This window comes from Lichenostomus cassidix, chromosome 2 (assembly GCF_008360975.1).
Source record: "Lichenostomus cassidix isolate B80296 chromosome 2, HeHo_3.0, whole genome shotgun sequence".
In the NCBI taxonomy this organism is placed as follows: domain Eukaryota; kingdom Metazoa; phylum Chordata; class Aves; order Passeriformes; family Meliphagidae; genus Lichenostomus; species Lichenostomus cassidix.
The window spans coordinates 90,447,795-90,475,124 of NC_139482.1; the positions used below are offsets into that span (position 1 = coordinate 90,447,795).

Consider the following 27,330-nt stretch of genomic DNA (forward strand, 5'->3'; position numbering starts at 1 on the left):
AAAATGATTCTATTTCTATCCCAGATACTTCAACTGTTAAATTAAACGGAAAGGCTAATCCATCTCTGAGAAACTGCACAGAAAACCCTGCTTTTGAGTGAGATATCCACAGAGCATGCAAGGCACTGTATAGAGGCAACAATATTGAATGAGGTCTGCTGCAGACAAAATCAGAATTAGATTTTAATGCAAATGGGGAGCAAACAAAGGACAGCAACACAAGATAGCATACATACCCACAGCTAAGAACTGTAAAGGCCTCAAGAAAATTTCCAATGCCAAGAGGAAATAAAGCATGAGCAAGTACATATTTGTAAATATTTGTATGTAAGAACTAAAAACAGTGCCAAAAGCTTAATGCTATTTCCAAGCATACAATTACCAAAAAAAATAGTAATACCAACACATAACCACACAACAATAATTAGATCTAGACAAGACTACTACACCCTTAAATTAAGGAGAAACACATTACCAGGCTTTATTGTTTGCTTAATCCCCAAGTTTATACAGCAGTCTGCTTTGGTTTGAGTTACTTAAAATTAACCCACACTGTTTTCAATACTCTGACACAAGGTCTTGTTTGGTTTCAAACAGAACCTGTTTCATATGACAACACCATAAAAATACATATGAAACAACACACATGGAAGCAAGCAGAAGGGAAAGAAAAACACTATTAAGGTTTCAGTAAGATTAAAAGAATTTTGATAGCATTTAGTGCAATTGGACATTTTCTGAAGCATTAACTTTATTTACATCTAAGAGGGATCTCTTCACTTAGCACTGCTTTAGCACACTCACATGGGAGCACAGCTTCTCCATTGGGATACCAGTGATGTTACTGAAATTTTCTATAAAGTTCTTGGGAGCACGAAAAACTCGAAGCACTTTTTCATCTGCTCCTGACACAAACTCAAACCGGCCGATCATTGCCAGACAGCGCAGGTCGTATCCGTGCACTTGAGGCCTGGCAATTTCATGCCAGGTTACCTAAAAATGAACAGACACACAGCTAAAACACAGTTATTAACCACAGAAGCAGAATGATTTCGAGGTCCAAAAAAGCACCACTACTTTACTTGCTGAATTTATTAATAATATAATAAACACAAAGCAAAGTTAACAGCAACCTTCTATGTGCATAAAACTGATGCTCATATACATCAATTGAATCCTATTTTTCCATCAAACCATTCCTGTAATTAGTAAACTGTTTCCCTGCACAGATGTGTTTAAGGCACTTACTGTGCACTTCTTTATGCTAGAGAGTCAGGAATAGAACATAATTTGCCTAAGCAAAAAGAGGATTGGTATCCCACTATTTCCAAAACTGTTGATCTGAAAGACCTAAGAAAGGTAGTGATAATTATCTTGCTTCCTTCATCTGTCTTTCACAAAGAACAGCAGCACTGCTGTCAGCAGGCTACAGCTTCCTACTTCCCCCTTTTCTTTAAGTACTCAATTTAAGTGAGACCATATAATAGAAGCTTTGCAAAAATCTGACAAAACCATAAAAGATTCTAGCAAAAAAAAAAAATCTGGAAAATCTGGATAATTGTAGTAAAAGACGTGTTTTCTTTTTTCCCTCCTTCCTGAAATATTCTATCCACTCTGCAAATGTTAAACCAAGAAAACAAGAATTAACAGTTAACCAAAGAGACAGCTAGTTTTATAGTCATCCTAAACAAAGAATATTAGCAGAAAAGATATTAAATTATTTTAATTGCTTTTCTAAAAATCTGACTTATTCTACACATGAGAAAAATTACTCAAAAAAACCCATTTCTTTTCTAGCAAATGCACTTTCATGAAGAGATTTTTCCTAAGTGTCATTTGCTACTACACCTAGATAATACTTCAGTTGGAAAAATCCAGTGTGTGCTTTTAAGAGCTAGCAGAATTAAAATCAATTAAAATAACTTAGACTACTTCAGTATTCCAATGCCAGTAGCCAAGACAAAATTTACATGGTACTAGATACCATACGAATATAAGCAAAGGCATTATATTGACTGTAAACTGTACATATCACCCTAAAAGTTCAATTGAGTTTTGAATGTTGAAGTTTCCAATAGGACCTGAATGGGAATTTGAGACATCCCACAAAACCTCATGCTTTCCCAGGGGCTTGATTTATTTTTCAGTGATCAAAAAAGGCATTCATTATTAAAAAAAGATAAAATCAAAGAGTGCAACAAGCCCTTCTTGACCTTTACTAGGTACATCTTTGCATACTTTAGAACACAACACATAGCAGGAATGAAAAAAAACCCTCAAACTCCAAAGAGCCAATGAGAGGGCTGTCTAAGTCATGCAATAAGCTTCTTCCAGAAAAATCAGGATGCAAATTCGCATGACAAATTCAAGCTGATGGTTATCGCTCTTTTTGATATGCTGATATCAGAACTGAGACTTTAAGAAAGGATATTTATTTGCACTTAACACTTAGTTCCCTTTTTACAGGGAAAAACATGAATATTGAGCTGTAACACTACCTTTTCATAAATATCTGACCCATCCATTGTGTCTTGTTAAGACAAACATCAGATGTCACCTGTTGTAATTTTTCAGATGCTAAACTCAGTGTGATAAAGAAAGTAAGGCATTTTAAAAGCCTGTGTTATCCAAGTTCATGTGCAGCAGAACTAAAAACCCTTCCAGGGTTCCAAAGTCCTGAACACACCTCTCCAAATGACCCATTTATATCCCAACCCCTCAATTCACTCCACCAAAAAGGATGCTATAGCTTTCTCCCACACCTCACACAGCAACAAAATATTGAAACTACTTAGATTTACACCTGGTCAAATTAGCCAGGTGGCTGCTCTGTGTCAGAACAGGAAGGCAAAGTACAAGAATTCACTTCATGTCAAATTTAGATATAAAGACTGCAATCACTCTGCTAAATCAATTGATTCAAAGGTTTCAGGGAGAGCTGTGCAGGTAAATCATACAAAGATCAGTTCTTTCAGGAAAGAGGGTGAAAATGTAATAGGCAGCATATGTAACAAAGAGTGATACTTCAGTAGGTCAAATGATATTGACAATTCTTGAATGCTGCCAACTTACATAATGTGCTAGTCCTGAATTTTGTTTCAATATATTCAATGTACCCAAAAAGCAGGGAAGGAAACTGGAAATGTCCTTCCTACAACACAAGGCAAAGCGTAGCACTTGAACTGGGATTGCCACCACTCCTGTGTGGCCTGGAAGAAGGAAATCAAAGAATTGATGCCAAATTCACTCTCTCAAAAACATCAGACCTCCTGTGCTGGTGTACATTACAGAAGCTTTGATGAGACAGCTATAATAGCCTCCCCCAATCAATGGCACAGGACCTTACATCACTACAGTCAGTGTAGCTTCTGCCAGTTTCCTGAATGGAACATTGGTACTGTTCTGCCAGAAAACGTTGTATTTGTAGAGGAGGAAAATGCATGAGAAACAAGAAATAGGAACTTCTGCATTCCTAAACAGACTTTCCCCCAACCCAGTGTAGGAAGAGTGAGTGAGCAGCTGTGTGGTCCTTAGCTGTTGGCTGGGGGTTAAACCAGGACAGGCACCAGCTGCACTCATGTAGTTCAGACAATCATTCTACTAAAACAGTCAGTCATAGACAAATTAATGTCAAGTAGTACAGTGAGAACTTTGTTTAGATCAAGTTAATGTAAAAAAACACAACCAAAGTTGAGTTTCTTTATGATTACCTGTAGCAGTGTTTAGCCAATTGTTAAACGAGGGCAAAAAGGGGGTATCAGAACCAGTCATGTATTCCTCCTTCTAAATTATTGAAGAGCCTGTTTTCCAAGACTCTGGGAGATCACTAACTGAAGGTAATCTGGAGGTGGATTTAGGATTGAACTGCAATCATACTGTGTGATTGCAAACACTCTGCCACTAATATTTTTAAAGTGAAAGCAGCACACACTGAATGACCAAACCAAGCAGTTTTGAACAGATCATCACTCAGCAAACTTTAATGTTTGAGTTATATTCAGACGACATGTTCCAAACCCAGGACAGACCAAGCCCTCTTAACCACACTCATGAAATCTTTAAAGATCATACCTCTGTCTCTCCCTTCCTTTTCCATGGAGCAAAGAGCCTAGTAGTTTGATCAGAGCCCACACTGATGATAAACTCTCCTTCTGGATCCCACTTGACATCCTCTACACTGTTAAAATGTCCTGAAATCACAACTTCTGGAGTCCATTCTTTCTGTAAAAAAAAGTTCCACAAAGAAGCAAGGAGTTTTCATTTTACATTCTAACCAAAATAAAAGTACCAATGTATTTATTAAGAAAACAAGAAAAAGACAATTATAAACAGCAAATTTTTAGAACTCAAGAGTGGCTGAAGAGACACAAATACCAATTTATTGTTCCCACCTAAAAGAAACTTGTGTTATTTGTTCAGCTGTGAACAAAGCCCAGCCACAAAGGACTTCAGTCTATTCAACTGACTTCATGGTCCCTATAGGTAAGAAATAGGATTTAGAGCCTGGAAGCTTTCAACCTCCCTGTTGTCCAGGAGTCAGATTCCTACAGAATATTATATTCAGAAATGCACTATTTCAATCACTAATTTTAAATTATACTGTTACACTTTTCTATTAATAACAGAAATCTACCTAAAATGACATAAAAGCACAATTCTTTTAATACTACTAACAAAAAACCCAACATACCTTATTAACTGTAGCCTGTTTCCAAAGGTGTAGTGCTCCATGAAAAGCATGAGCAATGATCATCGAACCATCTGGACTAAACTGGCAGTCAAAAAATCCAAGAGTATTACCACCAACTTCACCTACCCGTACCTAAATTAACGAACAGAAGTGAAATATCCATGAAAATGGCCTTCCATTCCAACAAAATCATTCTTATTTCATGAGATGAAAAGCTATCTGTAGACAAGAGTTCGCATTACACACACAAACACATTCGAAGAATTTTTAAATTGTAAAGTAAAGCACTAAAATATCATGGGATTTATAGCCCCATGCCATTTGAATAGAGCCTCCCTTCACAGATATGTCAAGATAGGATTCCCCAAGGGAAAGAAACCACCACATTAGGTGACATGCAAATGTTCTGTGTTTCAGTCCAGCTTTTTGGATGCAACAGTTCTTTACCATCTCTTGCTACTACTCTATTGTACAATATGAAAAAATGGTCCAAAGAAACTGTCATTCCCAAGTATTTTTTTTTCCTACTTAATTTCCAAGATTCTCTAGCATATTTTCATTTCCCTGTTTCTCCATGAATGCCTGCAATTTGATCCACACTCCTTCTGTGGCATATTTTGGCCTCTGTTTTGTGCTTCCCTTATGACTTCACATGTATGTACACATGCATACAAACAGGCCTTATAGTTGCTCTAGTGCCCTTCCACTTTTTTAGTTTTATTAAAAGATTAATAAAGTTACATTTTCAAGTTTTATTCAAGACATAAGACTACAATTTCTTTCAAGCTTTCAACTACCCCATTCTTATATAGCCTTTTTTAAGATGAAAATGAAATGAACCAATGTCCCATTTTAAATGGCACTGCACTAGTAGCTCCATTTTATAGCACTCATTCAAAAAAACCACCACTCATATTGAAGTGACTTTGATATGCCATGCTAGAGGCAGAATTCTAGTCTCACCTCTGAGCAGGGGAATGAATTTCTGAAGACATCTTGTTCATCATATCAAGATGAAAGAGAGAAATTGGGATGTTCCCCTTGTGCCCTTCCTCCCTGCAGGCTTCCAGCTCAGATTTCCCTCTCTCGATGCAAAACGGATTGTTGCAGTTAAAATGTCTGATCTGAACTTCAAGCTGCACATTTGTGGTCAAATCAATGCAAAGAGAATGTAAAATTAAAGAAGCACAACTTGCAACAAGCTTTACTGCACAACCCATTTTTAGAAGCTTGTGAATTTAGCGGTAACTAAGTATTACACCAAGGGACATCAAATGACATCTCTATGCAATCGCCCTTTTATAAACTAATTTCTACTTCAAGCACAAAGGCACAAGAACTTTCTGATGAAACAGATGAAAAATTAAATACCCTACTGTAATTCCCTCTTTTTCACCCAAGAGAGGATTGGAACTTTCTTTGTGACAGGAAAGATCATAAACAATGGCTGGTATAAACCAACACAAACAACTTCAACTGAACTACTGCAATCTGGAAAAGCAGGTCAGCTGAAAACAGACATCAATCAAAGCACTAGAGAAATCTGGTTGTACTACTTGTTTATTTAGGATGATCCACATCAGAACAGCCTTCAGAATACTACATGAGTGACACACGAGCATTCAGCTTGAATGGAAAATAAACCTAATGACACAGCCCACGATCAAGTTACTGTGAGTAGAACCAGGCTTGTGAATTGCATGTCAGCTGCTCTGTAGTAACTGCTTGGGTCACATTCCCACAAGGATTAACTGCAAATAGTTCAAGAGGGTTTCTTCCTCCTCCTACCAGAAGTACACAGCATGTGTTACTATGCAGCACCTGTCTTGTACACTATGAATGACAGCTCAGCACAAACTCCCCTTATAAACTCCTCAGTAGAGTAATAAGAAAACAAACAACGAAAATCATGTTGTGTCACTTTATTTAATATAGTTTTACTCACAACAGCATCAGAATGAGTAGTTTTGCCTTTCTCTGTCAGAATTTTGCAGAGTTTTTATTCCCTACAGTACACACATGATGTCAGAAACACAACTTGAACACCTGAATACAATATATATTGTGAGAAAGACTGACACTTGCCTGTTCTAGCCAGACTCCAGATTCCTTATCAGGTTCCCAGATGATCACAGTTTTGTCCATTGATGCAGACAATATCCTCATTGGTTGTTGCATGCTGCCATCTACAGTACAAGGAAAATTATTACCCTACAACCTAGGAGAATACTTTCTAAAAAAATTAGGTGATACTGAAATCAAAACACATTAAGAAAATTGCTCAGCATCAGACATGCAATGCAGTTCCTATATTTATTTATAGGTTTACAGGCTCTATCGTTTTTGCCAGGCATTCATTAGGAGGTATTGTATTCTCAGCCATAATCACCCAAAGAAAATGTAAAACATGTCCATTAGAACAACCATATTCCACAGTTTTCTCACTCTGAACTTATATTGAATTGAATGTAATTTAGAGGAAAAGCTAGAGTTTCACAAAGAGAATGCACAGCAGTTCTTAGTTCCATTCTTTAATTAAGTTTTTACTGACAGATTTACAGTTTAAAATAAAATAGTCACTCAGTATTCACTGTTTGGGGTTTTTTTCCCAAATTTTTAGGTTTGCTACTGACTTCAGCAGACTCTAGCACCTTGTAATACATACAGTAACTCAAGACTGCTACCCAGAATCCAGTGAAACACTCCAGAATAAAGCCCAACACAGAATGGGAAAGAGGGAGCTGGTTCATCACTCAGTTGCAAAACCTGTAGGAAAAGCACTGAAGAACTTTTCTTGATAAAAGAGATATTGGTGGGTATCTCATGAGGTGGTATCTCATGTTATCAACAGACCTCCCCCCTCACCTTCTGCATTGAGAATATGTCTCTCAGATAAGTTTTCCTCTAATGAAAATCTACTTTGGGGAACCCAGCACCAGTCAGGCCACAAAACACAAGCAGCTTCACATACGCAGAAGCTCCTGGAAAACTTCCTGGTCTAACAGGACAGTTTTCAGATTGCAGTGCAAGGCTGACAGGCCTGTATTGTGCCTAAACCTTGCTCTAAAAGGCTAAATCTCTTACTGGTGTCTAATTTAGAAATAAAATAAAAGTTTAAGGACCAGACAACTAAGCCAGTATTTTTTAAGCAAGTTCTGGGTCTTTCACTACCTGTATTTTGACATTCTAATGGCACTCTGCTGTTCAAGTGTCATATATTCACCAGCAAAGCTGTCCTTTGTACTGCTGAAGTCATCTGCCATCAGTAAGTCTAAAATACATCAGAAAAGAACTTGTACTATGCCAGTACAAATATTCAAGGGTGTTCTGATTGTGCAATGTCAAATCAAGAATCTCTCTCTGTTATACGCCAAGTAGACACACAATAAATCAGTACTGCAAACAAGGCTGTTAGAATCTAAAGATTTCAAGAATGACACATACTGGAGCAAAATGCAAAATTAAACTATAAATAACACTGTTTCAATGGGAGTCAGCATTCATGCCTTAAAGTTACACACTAGAGAAAACCGATACTCCAGGAAGCTATGCCACTACAAAGAAAGGAGTGCTCTTGAGGTAATGCTTATCTTCTGAAGAACAGACATTTCAAATACATGTATCGAGGTAACCCCTTAGAGCTATTAATTAATACTGATTAATAAAACTAATTTGTACAACACAACTAACAAATCAATTTCAACAAAGTCATTACAGCTCAGGTACTTAATTTCATTCCTTTAAGAAAACATTAGTACAAGGCAACATCTGTTTACTCATAAAACATTATCTGCCAAATTCAAAGACTGCAACAAGTCTACACAAACAAGTGAACATGCAAACACAATACAAAGACAAATGACTGTACTCTATGTATATGACACTTAACATTGCTGGTAAGTGTTTGTTATCTTTTTTACCTTTGGAAAATGAAGGTTGCCAGTGAACTGCATACACCCAGTTTTCATGACCAGCCAACACAGACTCCAAAGAAACTGCATATGATGTGTCAGCATCTACCACAAATCAGAGAAAAGCACATTTCTTTCTAAAAGCCAAAAAAGATCAGGTAATTTCTGGTATCTTTAGTGAAAATAATCAACCACTTTCAACATCCACCAATATCTTGAAAGCTTATTGACATGGAAGAGCTCCTTGAAATCCTGCTTTGTCCCAAGCCCCAGGTACCAGATTGATGCTAACAGGTCAGTGTATTGCCTCAGAGGGGTCTCTCAGAACTCCTGGAGAACTCTCAAGCAGCACTGAAGTACATGCTCTACATTGGCACTACTCATACTCTTAAGCATATTTGCATCTCCAAATGACTGAAACCATAAGCATTAAGATACTTCAAACAACTAATCAGGATTTGCAGGAATATCACAAGCACTTTTTACACATAATATCCTACACACTTCATTATATTACCTAAGTTGCAAAATAATTCACTCCACAATGTCAGCAATGTGAGCATCTGATGTTGCAGTGCTTAAAAAGTTTGCTAAATGACCATAAAGTAAGTCTGCACATCCTTATTTGTTTTTTCCAGTATGTTTCTAACCTTTAAGTATTAGCAGCACCTCTTAATTTTATGAATTAGAAAAATGAATGGCAAGCTATTAAACTGGAGAACTACACAGCAACTTCCCTCCCACAGACAAATACACGTCCTACATATTGCATTTGGAATAAACAAACAGTAACAACATGTGTCGATATTAATCTTTCTGACTGCTTTACAATTTCTTGTAATGTATCATTAACTTTACATACCCATGGCTTTAAAACAGTAATTCTGCTTTTTTTAACAGCTAAAAATAATGCAGGCAACAAGAAACAAACCAAACTAGGTGGTAACCACCTTTGTTAGCTTCCCTGAAACTACGAAGAGATACACAAGTGAAAAGTTGTGCCAGAGAATTTTACATCTGTTACCTACCTTTAACAGTAAAAACATTCTCTTTCAGTTTTATGGAATCATCTTCAGTTTCTGGAAGTTGCTTTGATTTTGCACATACTTTCCAAATTCTTATCAAACAGTCCTGAGCACAGCTTGCTAAGAAAAGATCTTCACCTATTTGTTTTCAAAGGAGAAGAAAAAAAAATTGAGCCACACTTTCATTGCAACCACTGCCATGACTAACCTACCATCTTTCCATACATGCACCTACAGCATTATCCCAATTTTTCCTATTGTACACAGTATCATAAAAAAATCCACTGTTTTATTTCAACATCAACTCACTTTCCCAATCAAATTCTCTACTATTTTATAACACACTGACTATGAACATGTCCCTGCTTGTAAGATGTGGAAGACATGGTAAACACTGTACATGATGTACATATACTTCCCTACTACTTACGGCCTTTGCTTTTGAAATTCTATCAGTCCCAGTAACTGTCAAGAACACCTATCCTCCTTTTCTTTCTCCAGGCTTTTAGCATCCTCTAATTCCTTTTTTTTTTGTGCCATTGCAATAATGATTTGATTATTTAATGTCTGAATAGGTTCTCCTCTTAATTTTCCCAGTTAAAAAAAAAAAAAGGGGGGGGCAAGGTGGAGGAAGCAGGAAAAGAGAAGATAAACATATTATTTCCCCCTACCTTCCCCACTTTGAAAAAGCAACCAACTCTCCCTCACTCAGATACAGACATTTGTATGTTGAACAGGACAAGATGCTAAAACCCCAATTTGTTTGCATTTAAGTGCCAGTCAGGTAAACACACCTGAAGCAAGCAAGAAAAATATGTTTTAAAAAGATACAAAGTTTCATCATGATTTTTAATTCTATACCACCATCTCAGGAAAATAAATATCATAACCATAAGAGCTTAGGTGCTACAGTGCATAAAGGTCATCTGTTGGAGGGGTAAAACACAAGTACTGTCATTAAATCAGTATTGCACTTTATTCATCTTTCATACTGACCACAGACTGCCCACTCAACGCCTCTTATCCAGTCTTCGTGACCAGGGAGTATTAACGTTTTCTGAAACTGAATAAAAACTCTTGTTACATCACAGAAACGCTCATAATTACTATACACATATCAGCAATCAGCTTTATTTTTTGAAGTCTTTTCTATTTACAGCTTCTATTATTTGAAACTGGGAAAAACAGAAGCTGCTACTAAGGATTGTAATTTACACATAGATTCTAGATAAGCCTTTTTGGTTTTGCCACCATTAATTAAGCACACGTAACATTATGGCATTTCCCATATATGAGCAGGAAAGGATGTGAATTTAAGGTGCACACCTTCAAAAAGCTACAGTCTCTCTAGGACACAGTTGAAATTTTTTTAAAGTTTATCTGGCTTACTGTGCATACACAAAGAATAATATAATGCAGGTATGATATGACAAGCAATTTCTCCTATTTGTGTGAAGTGGATGCAACTGCAAATGATAAAGAAAATGAATACAGGCAAAATCAAGTATAAAAAGAAGAGTTTTGAAATAATTTCAATAATAAATTTGTAATAGAATATGATTAAGAAGAATCAGTTATGGTGCTCTATTCCCAGAAATATTCCCTGTTTCTTAAGCTTATTGACTAAGTTTCTAAGGAAGGTATACATCAAGAACTGCTGATGGAAGCCTCTGCATGAACACAGGCTCAGGAACACAGGAATGCGAATACAGTCTGGATTCCCTTTTAAAAACTTTCACCAGTAATTTATTTTCATTCATAACATATATAATTTTACCATTTTATTTTGATTCAATTGAAGTACAAGTATTTACTCCTCTCTCAGCATTTAAATAATTTCTGCTTTTCTTTGCCCAGAAAAGCCCTACTTCCATGGTAATTTTTTTATTCAAGCTTTAGTTGACCTAAAACGTTTGAAATAACTGTTACAGTAAAATACTAGTGTACTTTTGTATGAATAACTATCACATTATTTCTGGCATTATATCCTACTAAATCCTTTACCTAGGCCTGATAAGAGCTATGATTAAATGATAGCTTCTGCTATCAGCACAAGATCCACTCTCCCCAGCCATGAGCAGGGACAATTTCCACTACACCCGGTTGCTCAGAGCCCCTCCCAGCCTGGCCTCAAGCCATTCCAGGGATGAGGCATCCACAGCTTCTCTGGGCAGCTTGTTCCAGTGCCTCACCACTCTCAAAGAATTTCTGCCTCATATCTACTCTAAACATACCTGCTTTCAGTTTGAAGCCACTGCCCCTTCTCCTGTAACTACATGCCGTTGCAAAATGTCCCTAAAATTACAGAACCACCTATATATGAGATACATGACCAAAACAGCTGATCAGATACTTCCAGATCAGAAAGTTTAGGTCTTAAGAATGTGTTCTCACAGCCACCAAAGCCTCATTTGGCTGCTCACTTCTGCACTCAGTGGCACTTCCAGATGGGGCATTTGAGACAGATGTTTATGTTAACCACCCAACAGGTTATATGTAAAGGCAGGAATAAACAGTCCAGGAAGTGAGATGAAATAGCAACCTAAATATTTTTCTAAAGACCACATGCTTCTGGCAATACATAAAAAATCTTTAGTAATTTATATTTCAGATAATAGATAAAACATATTTATTTACTCATTTATATGATCTTTGACAAAGTGCTCTGTATTTTATTGTCATCAAGGTTAGTTGGTAAGTTTATTTCTAGCTGAAAGACTGGTTCAGGCTGAACTGTTGCTAACATCCTTCTCTTTTATGGTTCCTTTTATGCTAAACAGTGTGCATATCTCCTCAAACTTGACACTAATATTCATCTAAATACACATTTAATAATTTTCCTTTTTCTAATTTCAAGGTGTAGTGGTGTGGGTTTTTTTTTTTTAATTACGCTCCTCATCTTACATCAAAGAGCTCTATTAAGAAATGCAGCCCTTTGTTTTCTCTTAAAAGCTTAAAACTAATTACTTTAAGATTATTAATATCACCCTAGATTTCTAAGTCATTTCCCAAGCAGGTTTTTAGGCACTACTTAGCTCTAAGTCAAGAAAGTAGCTCTTTTGTGCTGCAGAACAAGCATGCTTAAGCCATCAGCTAGAAGTCACAAATTTTTACTTTTACATGCTTACACGGAATAGTCCCATTGAACTATTAACATGATTTAAGGTAGAGGCTTCTAAATTTAATTACCTGATATTCACTCATAGCAGTAACACCTGCATGAGATGGTGTATGAGGACTCATTGCTGAGGAGATATACTCCCAAACCTCTGCAAATGCATCCACCCCCTTAAATGGGAAACTCATACTGGTCTTTTCCATCCCTGTAACATCATCCTCCACTCTGCACCTATCTGAGCAGTGACAGTACAGTGGCTGAAAAACCAGGTGAACACAAGGGCTATTACCATTTACAGAAAGATGATGACATGAAGCATAAGGAAAAAGGCACTTTAGTCATATGGGGTTTTTTTAGGTTGTCTCTGAGGAGCAAGGAGCTGGACCCAGCAATCCTTATGAGTTCCCTCAAACTTGGGATATTCTATGATTCTATGATTCAGGCAAAGTTTTCAAGATATTGTTTCCCATGAAAATAACAACTGTCCACTGAAACAGCAAGGAGGAGATGTGTTGCTGTTATGCTTTCTGCTAGGGTTTTTAGTATTCTTTTTGCCCTTTTCTTTGAAGTCTGTGTCTCTTTATATCACATACTAAGTTTCTTCAGATGTATTCAGTTCTAAAATCAATATAAAGCTTCTTGCAGATACACATCCTCAATATTTTTAGGTGATTCAGTCAAAGTTTTTATTGTCGTCTAGCTTAAATATACCAATATTTTGAGCTGTCATTCTTCTCTTTTTTACAGATTTTGTTTCAACAGTCTCCTATATCTTCTCTGCTTCAGTTTTGACTTTGTCTTCACTGGATACATAAGAAGTTACACTACCAACATTTAAATCTAACAAAACCTCCTGGTCTGACTTCCTGCTTCACAGACTTTCCCATGCCTCTTACCTAATCTCTGAACATTGTTGCTTAGCAGCAATCTGGTCTCTTTTCTTTTAAGCAAAGAATAAAGCTGTTCTGTAGGTAGCACAACTAATGAAGCTGTGGATATGGCCAGCACACTCTGCAAAACTAATCCTGCCCACACTTTGGGTACATCTCTTTCAGGACCAGGCTTGTAGCAGTTTGGTACATTTGGCAATAGTGGTCTAAGTCTTCTCAATTTTTGTCCAGCAGACACTAGATGTGCTATCCCTCCTCCATGCAGCTGTTAATCTCATCAGATTAGAAAGAGTCTAAACTACCTCTGAGTCCCCTGCTCCACTTCTCAACCAGGCCAAACTGCTTGGGTGGAACCCAAAACACACAGTGTGCCATCTTCTCAGAGAAAAAAAGCTCAACATAGAAATGTTCTGCTTTAAAGCTCTAATTTAATCCACTGGTTTACTTATTTGCCCTCCACAGGTCACACCCATAGATGCTTTATCTCAAGCAGGAAGACATATTATGATTTCTGAAAGATTCTTCCTTGTATTCTTTTATAAATCAATACCTTCTTCCAACAAGTCAGAAAAGCAAAGAGTTCATTTTCTTTCTACTGGTTAACACAGTAAGGGATATATGGGTAGGGAGTCTTTAAAGATTTAAAGCATGCCCACTCAGTTTTAAAAACCAAGCAGTTTTTAACAAATAAACGTATTTCAACTGTAAAATTAATGAGTTTACCAAAAGGTAACCTGAATTAGCCAAGTAAAGACACCTCATCCTTCCTCAGAGTCTAACAGCGCCCTTTAAGTTTCATTAGAATGCCCCACTATGAACATACACTCTGTCCTTGGATCCATACAACCTTTTTGAGGATTTTAAAGGAAGTGGATCACAAGAGTCACAATTAACAGAGCAGAGCTACAGGCCCTTACCAGTAAGGGAATGACACATGAGCAAAGATTCTAATCACTCTCCTATGCCAAGTTCCAGTAAAAAATGGCAGGGCAACAGAAACACTTCCTTCAAATACCTTTAACGCCACTAAGAAGCCATAAAAAAAGGTGCCAGTAGATCTGAGAAAACCTGACCAAAGAGAACCTCCCTTTAGCAGCTAGGCAGGAAAGTTAAGAAAGGCACCAACAAGAAGTCCCACCTCATTTAAGAGATACTCTGAACACCAACTCTGCCACAACAGCTGGTGAAAATACTTTCTGAAATTGAAGGTGTGAAAAATAACACATGCAAAACAAAATTACTCACCCCTTGTATAAAGTTTCCTACCTCCAAAAAAAGGACAGCACAAACTTGCTTATGATGCTGAAGAGTGAACTTGTTTTCTCAAGTTACATTCCTTTACCCTCCACAGAATGACTGCCTTTAAGAATGGCAGACTATTGTTATACTGGAAAGTTTGGCCAACAATGGGCAAAAATAAGTTATATATCTCTGAACATTTCTGGCAGTCAAACTATATAAAATTTGTTAATCTGAATCATACAAGAAAACAAATTTCAAACTCTGAATGAGAAAAACCAACTGCACAGTCTCTGAGATAAAAGTCTTTCTTTTAGCACATTGAGAATCAGTAGTGGCATTCTGCCATTGCAAATTCCCAGAGAATTCATTAAACTGACTTAACTCACAAGCTACACAGGAAAAAAGAATTAAAAAAAAATCAAAAATCTAACCAAACCTTCTTTTCTGCTTAGTGATCAAGAAATCATTAAACATAGAATAAAATGATGAAGTATGTACTTTATTGACAATAACAGCAACCAAAATATCTTATTATTGTACATGGCAGCACAACTGGCAAAATTATCTATAAAGCAGCTTTTATCTCTCTTAAAAAAAAAGAAAAAAGGAGTATCTATTCTTTAATCCCTAAAGGGAGTGTGTCTGAGCAAATCCAGAAGACTAAGTGGTTCTACATACGACATTTGCAAAGGGAGGTTCTAAATGGTAGCTTCACTGGTGCACTGGGACAGTGTTTGTGGTTTGAAGGGGTTTTTTAAGGGAATGATAGAACGAAAGAAATTATACTGAGTTCTGTTTTGGAAAACAGTCATTCAACACATGCTTTAGAATCTAACAAAATTTCTGAACAGATGCAAGAAAGGACATAATGTTTTTCTAGTGCTCCAAAGGAACATTTATCTGTATAAAAAACTAAAAATTGCCAGCTTCCAAATAACACATGAAAAATGTGTACGCTTTCAGAAGATCAGATACTCCTAAAAATACTTTTTTTGATGTTCAAAAGCATTCAAGCATAAAGGGCATACTTAGCAACAACATATAAATTCCTCAGATAAAAGTCATAACAGTTTTATTATAAGAATTTATAGAATGAAAGTAACATCATTTCCATATGAACAACTCAATGCCTGGATACTTAACAAAGGACAGTTGCAGCTATTTTGTATCAGTGGGAACAGAAACACAGGCTGTCATCACACAGGGGAAAAAAAAATTAAAAAAAAATCAAGAAATACTAACACTTTCATGTACTGAATTGAACTTCAACATTCTGTATGTGCACTTCATCACTACCTAGAAAAATGGATGAACTATTTGAAAAGAGGTAGCTGTATGTGATGGCTATGTAGAGACAGATAGGACTTCCTGAAGAACTTGAAAAAAATCAACAGCACATTTAAAAAGAAGCAGAAGAACTGAGTAATGCTCTGAGCAAGAGACAAAAATTGTAATTACCTGACCATTCTGCTGTATGAACAAACTTATTTTGCTGTCATCACCACCACAAGCCAGTATTGGTACTGGAAAGGAAAAAGAAAGTCTTCATTTTTAATAACATCTAATATTCTATGATATGAAAAAATATAAATAATGTAAAAATTAATATAGAAATATACTTATAGAAACATATACAAATATATCAATACTAACAGACAGGCAAGTGTCATACCACTTTTTAACATCTTCTACATTAGCTGCCTAATAAATTAGTATCTCAAGAACACAGAACTCAGAAGTTATTTCGATATGCAAATAATATTTATAAATATTTAGGATGCTAAAAAAAGTAGTTTGCCTCAAGCTCACATATCTGTAGGAAGTTCAAGTATTAGAGTTTTTTATTAATTATATTTTATTAATATCAACAGGCATTTGCTCCAAATACAGAAGGAAGAAACAAAACAAAATTACCCTGAAGTAAGGCAATTCAAATTCCTAAATCAGCTAAGATGGGTGTATATGGAGTTAGCATAATTATTACACAGCAAATAAAAAGACCAAAAATGGAAGACAGATCACTATCTGTACCCAAGAATTTGAAAGCAATGGGACATTTTTATACACCTACTCAAGTCCTAAGTAGTAGTTGACTTCCACTGGCTATCCTAAAAAGTGCACAAATCCCAAAAGCCTATTGAATCAAACCAAAGTTATGTCTGAAATTAAAAAAAAAAAAGACAAGTGAGGCAGTGTATTAGTTCCCCTCTCCTACAGAAGAGAATGGGGGAAAATAGTTAACTCTTACTCTACTCTTCGCTTTTTAGGTCATAAGGAGGAAGTACTACTGTTAGGGACTGAAACAGTAAAACAAAGTAAATTTATTATAAAATTATGAAGAAATTAGTTATCAGGGCTAGACAGTTGCATTTCTCAAGTCTGGATAGAAAACAAGATATTAATTTCACTAAAATCAACTACTTATTTTACCAAAAAAACCCCATAACATTAAATTCTATCCCTTTATATAGATAACTTTATCTTTACTATGGATAGACCAAAAATCAACTTGAATATTCACGTTTATCCTCAATACTGATTTCTTCTTTCTACTTGTACCAAATCTGTGCCTAGTTATCCCCTATTCCTCTTGCACTTCTCAGTCACATTCCACATTCTTATAGCTCCATCACTTGCTTATTCTCTCCAACCTCCAAGTCACAATTCACCTCCATCTCCTCCTCTCTTTAACAGGGCTAAAAAAACCCTGCTTTGGATTGAAGGTAATGAGCTGCTTTGAACAAAGACCTGGTCATAAGGTTCACAGCAACTGGGCAAGAGGAGGTTTTCTTCCATAAAATACAATACAGTGGATATTCTTTGAGACAATACCATTCTTTCCTGAGAAACATATTGTATGGGCCATTACTGTAATTACATATTTATTCAATGGAATGAAACTTTATTTAATAAAAACAAGAGAGAATGATGATATAGTTGCTGTAGCAGACAAATGCAAATACTTACACTCAAAAAGTTCTATGAAGAAATACATAAACGGCAAAAAGAGACTAGTATATAGCTTTTCACATAAATGCATTAGGGTATTAGAATTTGGATCTGATTAAAAAAAAAGTCCTACAGAGGAAATAAGAAAAGGAAGTTGGATAAGCAGAGCTTGTCCAAGTTCACTTGCTCTTTTTTTCACCTGTTGCTATTCAGTTCTGAGAAGACAATTATTTACTCTCAGAGGCCAAGCTACATCATGACAATTATGTAGGTGGTAGGAAGAATCACAGTATATGACTAATAATTGATCAAGATTTGTAAAATAGTAAATCTACTGCCAGCATTTCAGAAGCAGAGTTTGTGCAGACACTGCAAGGCAAAAAGCAAGCAACCAACAAAAACAGCACAAAGTTGTTCTTCAAGACTCAAAAGCAAATGAATGGAAACTCCTTAATGAAGAGGCTGCCAGAGAAGTGTTTAAGCTGCACTCCAGGTGCAAATGACTGGTCAGGTTTTTTGAGAATTCTATCGGTTTTCCCTATTTGACTTCTTCACAGAAGTAGCTCAATTTTGTTTTTTTTTTTAATAATTTATTTTCAAAGAAAATCAGTTAAAATCCTAGGCATCATAAACATCCTCTGAAAGTTAAAGCATCCATTGCATATGAATCAATTTTCAATGCAAGCCTCAAATTTCTTTGCTTGGTGAAATTAGAGGTTACTGGAAATGCTTCAGGAGATGTATTAAATGATTTTCAGAAAAGTAATTCTGTATTTAATTCCTGACTTAAGAAATGCAGATTGTTCTCAAGAGGAAAGCTTCTTTGAATCTTTGTACAGCTGACAACTTAGCCTTCATAAAGATTTCTGAGCAACTCCTAAATTTATCGTAGAGATCATTTTCCCCCAAAGCTCCTTAAAATTCCCAATTGCCATTAGAGATTAATGTTTCTAACAAATGATCAGCAGTGATATTTTTAATAATATATTTTAAGCTACTTTATTTAGAATTTCAGAATTAACATACTCCTCAGCTATATGGACTCAGGTTTAGGGAGAAAACACTGGCTATGCTTTATTAAAAGCCCCTTTACAGATTTCTACAGGAAACAATTCTATAAATTTATGGTTCAAAATCTAAACCATTTCTTGGCAATTTTAGCAGCAGAGGTAATTTGTATTGGAACTGGAACAAAAAAAGCGAATGTTTAGAAAATTTTTTTAATTACATACAAAACCTATGCAAATTGAAACTAATTTCAGTTCTTGACAAAAATAAAGTCCTCTTTTTCAGGTTATGAGCATTGTACTGCTTTGGATAACTAATCTGAATTGGGATGGGAAGAGTTCATAATAAAAGATTGTCCTGCTTTCAATGTAACTTTATGCTACACTGGTTAGTAGTCCCCAATGGTTTTGGGGACCCGGGAAAACAAAATCCTTGCTATTCCACCCCTCAAAGAAGCTTCAAGCCTTTCATGCAATTTGAGTTTCAGAAACATTTAGTTTTAAGAACTAATATGATAATTTTAATTTATGGTGTTTTCAAAAGGAATGGTTACTTCTCTTATATAGAACATGATTTCAACATGAAACAGATGCACTGCTCTAGGATGTTACAGTGAGAATTTCTTACCTATACCGTACCATAAATGAAGATGTAATCTATTGATTTGCAGTATGAATGTTATACTCATTGACACCACAGGCACTTCACTTCTAAAGAATATTCACACTGGAGGTAATGATTTTATAATTTACCCTCAAGCCTTTTAACTTCATCTCAAGAAGCATATGTTACTGTATTTACAGAAATAAAGAGTGAGAGAGCTGTAAATGTTCTTTAGTGGTGCAGATGCTGCTTTTGGTATCTGATATGCTCTGAAAACAAACACTGGCATTTCCAAATGGGACAACACATCTTGATAGAGCTTTTATATCTCCCAGACCTTCCAAAGCCAAAGAATAAAATATACTTGTAGGCATAGACTCAAAACAACACATCAGTGTGGAACACATGCAGCAAAGAGTTGAAAATTCTAGATACAGTAAGAAAATTTAGCACTTTTTCAGTTGGGAGCCTGGCAGGCCTCCATCCAGGTGAAAGACTCTAATGATACTTAAACACAAACTTAATTCAACACATGCATCTGGCTTGAGGATACATTTGCTTTATGAAAAAAAAATTAAAAATAGCTTCCACATATTTGCAGAAAAAGAATGTCTGTGGCAGCCTACAAAATCTAACATTTCTGTTAATAGAAACCTACATAAACCACACTGAACAGTCAGGTTCAAGTAATTCAGTATCTCAATTTTTTCACATTTAAGACTGAACAGGTGATAAACACTGCTTGGGAACCCAAGTGTTTTGATGCAGGCCTGCAGATTTTTTCTGACTCTTGCTCTTTAATTCAAACAAGAATAAACACATGCAGCAGCACCACAAGGAGCAGGTGGAACTAACAGCATCACCCTGTCCCATTGACTTAAAGCACTGTTACCCTGTTTTAAGGCTTTCCATCTCAAGAGCTCAACTAAACAACTCCATCTGAGTGCCATTTTGAAGACACTGTAATCAACCTGTTTTTCTAATTACTAAGCAGAGTTCAGTGAAAATCTTTAGATACAAGAATCAACTCAAGCAGATTTCATAGAAAACAAAAACTGTGGCACACGTCTGGAGTCAGTTAAATGAAAACGTGTTTGGGGGATTTCTTAGATTTTGTTTCCTGCATTGATATTCAAGATGTGCAGCTTTACTTACCATTGCTGCCAGGCAAGAAGGATAAGCAGACATCCATTACAAATCCATTTCCAAACTGCAGAATTTCAATGCATTTAGCTGGAAAACAGGGACAGTGTTGATCTCATTCACTGTAACTATTACAGTTACAGTGTCATTTCTTACTACATTATATAGTTAAAATTTCCCATCCGCTTTTATTTAAAGGAGATGAAAACTTTCTACATTTTTTCAGAAGCCTAAACAATAATATCTTCTGTGTGGCCATAAAAATTCATCCAGAGTTAGTTCAGTTAGAAGATAATACTGAGTATTAAATCTATGCAGCTTCACTGTGGTAACACATCAGAAGCAATAAATATTACAAAATATATCCTGTGGCAACAGTATTCACGACACAGGAAGCTAAAACTGAATCTATTTGCTAGAGAGTGAATCCACAGCTGCGAGAGAGATGAGCAAAAACCTGCAAACATCCCTGAGATCCTAGAAATGGTTAAACCAGTGAGCCATCCAGATCGTAATAAACATGAGGATAGCAGAAGACCTCTCTACAGCAGAATTCATCCCTCCATCACTGGAACCCACAACAGCAAGGCAAAACAGAAGATGGGATTTCATGGGGTTCTTTGGGAGCATCAGAAATTCCAGGACATGAGACTGTAGATGGGCAACTCCCACCTCTCTCTCTCTAATTTAGACAAAGGAATAAGAAATCTTCAAATACGACAGATAAGGAAGAAAGTAGCTCAAGACATGCAGTCACTACAGCTCAACTAGCAAATAACATTTTAAATCTCAATTATCTACCCAATTTATTTCTTATGTATTTTAGAATGCTGTTTTCCCGTATTTTCATGCAAGGGCCTATTTCAACAGGAGGCCAAGATCCCATTATCTCAAACTTCATTGCACTCAAGTCAACAGAAAAAAACAGTGACTAGTTTAACCTCACCTTTCTAAAGCCAGCACAAATCATTTTACTAAGTAATTTTACTTCACACACACACAGAGCTAGTCTGCCTCCACATTACAGAGCAAAACGACGGTTCAGATTATCATAATACTTTTTTTTTTTTTAAAACTGAATTCAGCCCACACATCCCTGATGGAAAATCAAGATAAATAATTCTGCAGAACAAATCTGACTCAAGGCTTTCAAAGAGCAGTACAATGCTTTGATGTACCAAAGTCTGAAGAGAAATCAAGTAGTTGCATTACAAAATGTTAGTATTTCATGCCTAATGGATAAGCATTCATCATTCTTATTTAGCCAGTATGTTATCTGTGACAGTAAAAAAAAGTTACCTTCTGAACCATGTCGAGACCAGATTCTCACAGTATTGTCAGAGGCTGCAGAAGCTATTAGCAGATTTAAATCAGGTTCATCTGACTGGTAGACAGCATCCACAGCAAAAACAGCATCTGTGTGGCCTTTGAGAGGAATGCTTTTCACAAGCTGAAGACATGAGAAAATTTTACAAAGTTTTAAATTCCAGTAACTTACCTGAGAGAATTTTTAAAGCTATTTTAGGAAATAAAATAATTTAATACTGAAAATGAGTTGTATATCTGCAAGGGCAGAGCATCTGCCAAACTATGTTTACACTATAGTATACTCCAGGAAACCCAGAGAAGAGATACAGCAATAATGAATATTAACTTGGTAAGACTTTGCTCAAAGCTGAACAGAACTAAATGCTCCTGTGTACACTATACAAACGTCACCATTCCTTGAGGAAAGTAGAAAACAGTAGAGAAGTTAGAAAAAGCAGTTTTCCTTCCTTTTTGTCCTTCTCTTGTCCCTCACCCTAAGGAACATCTCACAAAAGTTTGGAGAACCTCAGTGAAGGAGACAGAGCAGAGAACACAACGGAATAAGCAACAGCTACAGCAGCTCTAGCAGCAATGCTCAGGGTGTTCTCACAAATCAAAACAGCTTTTTACTCCTTCAAAATGCCAACATGAGAAACAAAACCACAAAATGCAGACTTAATGAATACAGGTGATTCAATTTGCCATCTGCTCCTCATAAACACAAAGATCAAAATGAGAAGCTTTTAATTTTGCAAGCAGAAGTCATCCAGCATTTATATAAATTTTATCATAGACACACTTGACATGTTTTTCCAAAATACAGCCTGGTATGGCCCAGTAAGAATTTCTGATTGGTTCAATATAGAACTTTGTTTGTTTTTCAGAATTTACACTAGTCTAGAACTGTCATTAAAATGTGCACACTTAGCCACATTCTTTTGAAATTATTGCCACATGACTGTGCAGCACAGTAGCCAAAAAGTTTATTAAAAAGTCTGTAAGTTATCTTAAATAAATGCATAAGCACTTACAATGGATCAGGACCAGAAATAACTTATTTCTGAGAACTTTCCCCCATCAGAGTAAGTTCATTTTCCCTTATTATGCACTCTCATGCATTTTAAAATGCCAGGTCTAATAATCTACTTCAACACAGATGATGAAATGGGTTACCTACACAGCCATTCACAATCCAATGCCTAATTATCAAGATTTTAGATGTCAGATAACAAGTTAGAATGGCTTTTTCATTTATATTTCAGGTCATTCTGAAGGCTCTTTCACACAACACTCCATCTTTTGCCTTACATTTTGCAGTATGAATAATAACTTAACTTGTCTCCTTACTTTTCTCCATTTCTCTGACAAAATTAAATTGTTGCACATATTTTTTTCATTTTTATTTTTGTTAAACATCTACCCCAACTTGTAAGACTATCTATATGCAAACACCACACTGTTGTACAGATAGACTGGAAATCGCTAGAAATGGATATAAGGAAACAAGGAAGAAGGGTACAGAACATGCCAACTCAGAAGGGGCCTGATGGTTTGAAGGTTTTAAGGTGGTTGAAAGAAAACTGCCATGTGAGATCAGAAAGCTGGTAAGTCAAGAACAGACAAACAGGGTCTTTCAGACACCTGAACAGCTCCACCCCATGACTGACTGGTTAATTTCTTTACCAATGCTGATTTGAAAAAAGTTGAACTACAGAAAACATAGCAAGACAGAGTACCAACAATTTCAAGGCTATACACACTGGGTTCAATTAAAAACAAACAAACAAACAAACAGAAAACAATCAAAGTGAAACAAAGAGTATGAACAAGAAACACAGACAAGACAGATGATTTGTGATATATGAGAAACTAGTGCTGGGGGAGATTTGAAAAGAGGTTATACCTGCTTACCTGATTATTCCACGTTACTGTATCTTTCCATTCCCAAAGAAAAAGTTGTTTATCAGATCCACCAGAAATTAATTCTGTTTCAGAAGCTACAAAATATGTTTTGGTAAGTTTAGTGAACACTTAAATTTGTAACAGCAACACAACCAGTTCTGCTGGTTACTACTCACAAAATATCACTGGTAACCAAAGCTTCCACCAAAATATAGTATGGTTAATAAGAGTTGCACTATGCAGAACAGGTTAAGAGCAAAGATATTCCCTAAGAAAACATAAAGAGAAAATTCACAGGACTATTTGAAGTTTTGTATGGAAGTGGTAAAAATATCGTTCTAAAAAACTCTCAAATCCAACAGTGTAAAAATTAATCTTTTGGGGTCTTGTTTGGCCTTTTTGGACGACAGGAAAATAAAGTAAGAGAAATCTAAACAAAACAGAATTCAAAGCTTCACAATAAAATTTAATTCCCAAGTTCCCTGAAAATAACTTATTTTAATCATTTTTAAGAAGAATGTGTTTTAATGCAATGAGCTGAAAGGATGGCAGTTTATATCACTATTAAAAACTAATATTTGCACCTCAGTACTTTTCAAAAAAAGAAACCAGCACATTACATTAACAGGCTAATCAACAGCCCCATTTCTCTTTGTCTTTGTGAGTTTCCATAAATGCCTAAGGGCAAGAATATGTGTCTATGAAAAGTCTGCACTAAGAAATGTTAAATCCTGGAATTACTATCCAGCAAAAGCCTCATAAGTGTCTCAAACATTTCCATCTATCTAAAGAGTGTATTTTTCAAGCATCTCTATGCATCTCAAGAGATTGCGGAAAAGGCACTGCAAATCAGTTTACAAAGTCAAAACATGCAAAACTCTAAACCTCACTGAAGAGACTGGTGGCAGAACAAGGAGCACAAGCCATTGACCTGTGTGAGCTCCTCAAGCCCTAGACAAACATCCTGCTGGGATGCTGTTGGCTCTGGGACCTGGAGCAGAGAGCCCCCCACTGTCCAGGCAGCTCACCTGGGTTTGGCAATTCACATTCCTGCATGCCCACCTGTTAAAATGAGACCACACCTCGAGTACTGTGTCTAGTTCTGGGCCCCTCAAGTCAGGAAGGGCACTAATGTGCTGGAGCAGGTCCAGAGATGGGGAACAGAGCTGATAAGGGTCTGGAGACAATTCTTACGAGGAAGCTGGGGAAGTTTATCCTGGAGAAGAGGACGCTCAGGGCAGACCTTATCGCTCTCTGCAACTACCTGAAAGGAGGTTGTAGCCAGGTGGGAGTCAGTCTCCTCTCCCAGGTAGCAAGTGACAGGATGAGAGAACATAATCTTAAGCTGCGCCAGGGGAATTTTTGATGGGGGCATCAGGGAAAACTTCTTCACAGCAAGAGTGATTAGACATTGGAATGGGCTGCCCAGGGAGGTGGTTGACTCACAGTCTCTGGAGATGTTTAAGGAAAGACAGGACGTGACACTCAGTGCCACGGTCTAGTTGTCACGGCGGTGTTTAATAATGGCTTTAACTCGATGATACCTTTCCCAAACTAACTGAATTTGTGAAACTCCTTACTGGGAAGCTGGGCTTAAGGCGAGAGAATGCACTGCAAGGCTCGCAGCCCCCTATTTCCTTCAGCGTCCAGCGCAGCCCCGCTGCTGCCGACCCTTGCCGGCCTCCTGTGCCCCCCGAGAGCTGCAGCGCCCGCGGCCCGAGGGGAGCCAGCCCGGCCGTGAGGACAGGGTGCAAGGCCGCGCTACTCACCGCCGTCCCGCCGGCGGACCCAGCGCACGCAGTTCACCCTGCCGGCGTGCCCGCGGAGGGCGGCGACAGCCCGCCTCGCCTGCGGGACAGAGAGACAGCACCGAGCGTGAGGGACTGGTCCCAGCCCCGGTCCCAGTCCCAGCCCCGGTCCCGGTCCCGGTCCCGGCCCCGCCCCAGGGTATAACAGCTCACCACCGGGTCGTAGAGGACGACGTCGTGGCAGCTGCCGAAGGCGAAGAGGCCGCCCCGTCCCCAGGCCACGGCGCCGCCGCCCGCGCGGTTTGCGCAGCAGGCGATGTGACAGAGCGACACGGGCGCCGCCATCTTGGGCGCCGCCGCGTGCGCGACCCCGCGCGGCTGCCGTGGCAACGACCCCGCGGGGGGCGGGGCCTGAGGGGGCGGGGCCTGGGGGGCGGGGCCTGAGGGGGCGGGGCCTGGGGGGCCGCCGGGCAAATCCGGCTGCGGTGGTTTGGCGTGTTCCGGGGCGGGTGGGAGTGTTTATTGTGCCTTTTGCCGAGACCTGAAAGGTTTAGGAAGTGTAAAACTTTTCTGTTTGTTGGTTTCTGTGAAGAAGTCCCTCCTGATGGCCAACCTAAATCACCCCTGGCACGGCTTAAGGCTGTGTCCTCCAGTCCTGTCGCTGGTTGCCTGGCAGAAGAGGCCAAGCCACGCCTGGCTACCTCCCTTCAGGTGGTGGTATATAGTCCTGAGGTGCCCCCTGAGCCTCCTTGTCCCCAGGCTAAACAACCCCAGCTCCCTCAGTCGGTGCTCATAGGATTTACCCTGTGGACTCCTCACCAAGTGGATTCCACCTGAGCTGCGAGAGAGCTGAGCAGAGTATCAGAGATCATGTCACTGTTAGCCATTGCTGGGCTCTTTCCATCGCCTGTGAAGCCACCTTCTGCTAAGGAATCATGCTCAAATTAAGTCTCTGATGTCGAAATATATTGAGTACTACCGTGTACAATGTCCTAAAATTACTGTCATAGAAAGCACCAGAATTTGCAACTGAGCAATGGCCAGGCTCAATGGCTTGATCTGAACGTTTGAATACCTCTGTTTTTCAGGGAAAAAATATGAGAACAGAGCAATTAGTGAAGTCCATCTGTTACATTTTAATTTTTTCATTTATTGATACATTTATTGCCCTTCCTTCAAAAGAAACTAAAATCAAATCAAGAAAAAAAAATACTGCAATGGTATTCTAGTTTTACTTGCATGGTCCCTGGCCTTGAGAAAGGAGGTCACTACAGGGTATTGCACTGTGTAGATGTGCTCGAACTGTATCAGCCAGTTGGCTTTGCAGGTTCAAGGATTTTGCCAGCTCCCAGTAGCCACAGGTGGAAACAGCTGCCCCATAGGCTGAGTAGGAATCTCAGCAGGACCTTCAAGGCATGCACCCTGCCTCCAAATGCACTGCCCCACATATGCAGAAGGCTCTGGAGAGGAAACTAGGCTGAATATAAATGGAGAGCTCAGCCAACAAAAGCGTGGAAAGGGAAAGAAACAGGGATGTGCTTCCTGTCCCCAGATCACACCTAGGATATCCTGAAATAATTGAATCTGAACTGAAAAGCTGGAAAGTCTGGGCTGGAGGGAGAAGCAGGCTTTATGGGGTTGGGCAGGGAATGGGGCAGGAGGTGGGGGCAGGAAGAGATAGCAGTGGAAAGCAAGCAGGCATCCAGAGGAAGCACTCTGCATAGCACAGGGAACACTCCGAGCCCTAAGCCTCTGCTGGCAGGCCTTTATCTCCCCCGCGTGTTCTTGAATCC

General features: G+C 38.0%; 1 protein-coding gene across 4 annotated transcripts in view; it reads right to left on the reverse strand.

The window, feature by feature from the left end:
- The window catches only part of ELP2 (elongator acetyltransferase complex subunit 2), a 37,754-nt gene extending 11,837 nt beyond the window's left edge, over window positions 1–25,917 (reverse strand). For 2 of the 4 annotated variants that reach the window (XM_085052329.1, XM_085052325.1), the window contains exons 1-13: window positions 25,751–25,917; window positions 25,559–25,637; window positions 23,799–23,884; window positions 21,879–22,029; window positions 20,592–20,669; window positions 16,335–16,399; window positions 10,623–10,689; window positions 9,630–9,764; window positions 8,611–8,706; window positions 6,776–6,876; window positions 4,691–4,822; window positions 4,072–4,221; window positions 805–993 (exon numbers count right to left, since the gene is read on the reverse strand). In XM_085052329.1, the coding sequence (XP_084908455.1) occupies window positions 805–993; window positions 4,072–4,221; window positions 4,691–4,822; window positions 6,776–6,876; window positions 8,611–8,706; window positions 9,630–9,764; window positions 10,623–10,689; window positions 16,335–16,399; window positions 20,592–20,669; window positions 21,879–22,029; window positions 23,799–23,884; window positions 25,559–25,637; window positions 25,751–25,882 (1,461 nt within the window). In that variant the 5' untranslated portion in view covers window positions 25,883–25,917. Of the gene's footprint in view, window positions 1–804; window positions 994–4,071; window positions 4,222–4,690; window positions 4,823–6,765; window positions 6,877–8,610; window positions 8,707–9,629; window positions 9,765–10,622; window positions 10,690–16,334; window positions 16,400–20,591; window positions 20,670–21,878; window positions 22,030–23,798; window positions 23,885–25,558; window positions 25,638–25,750 lie in introns of all 4 variants that reach the window. The other 2 variants (XM_085052328.1, XM_085052326.1) reach the window with 1 other exon arrangement.
- Window positions 25,918–27,330: the final 1,413 nt, after the last annotated feature.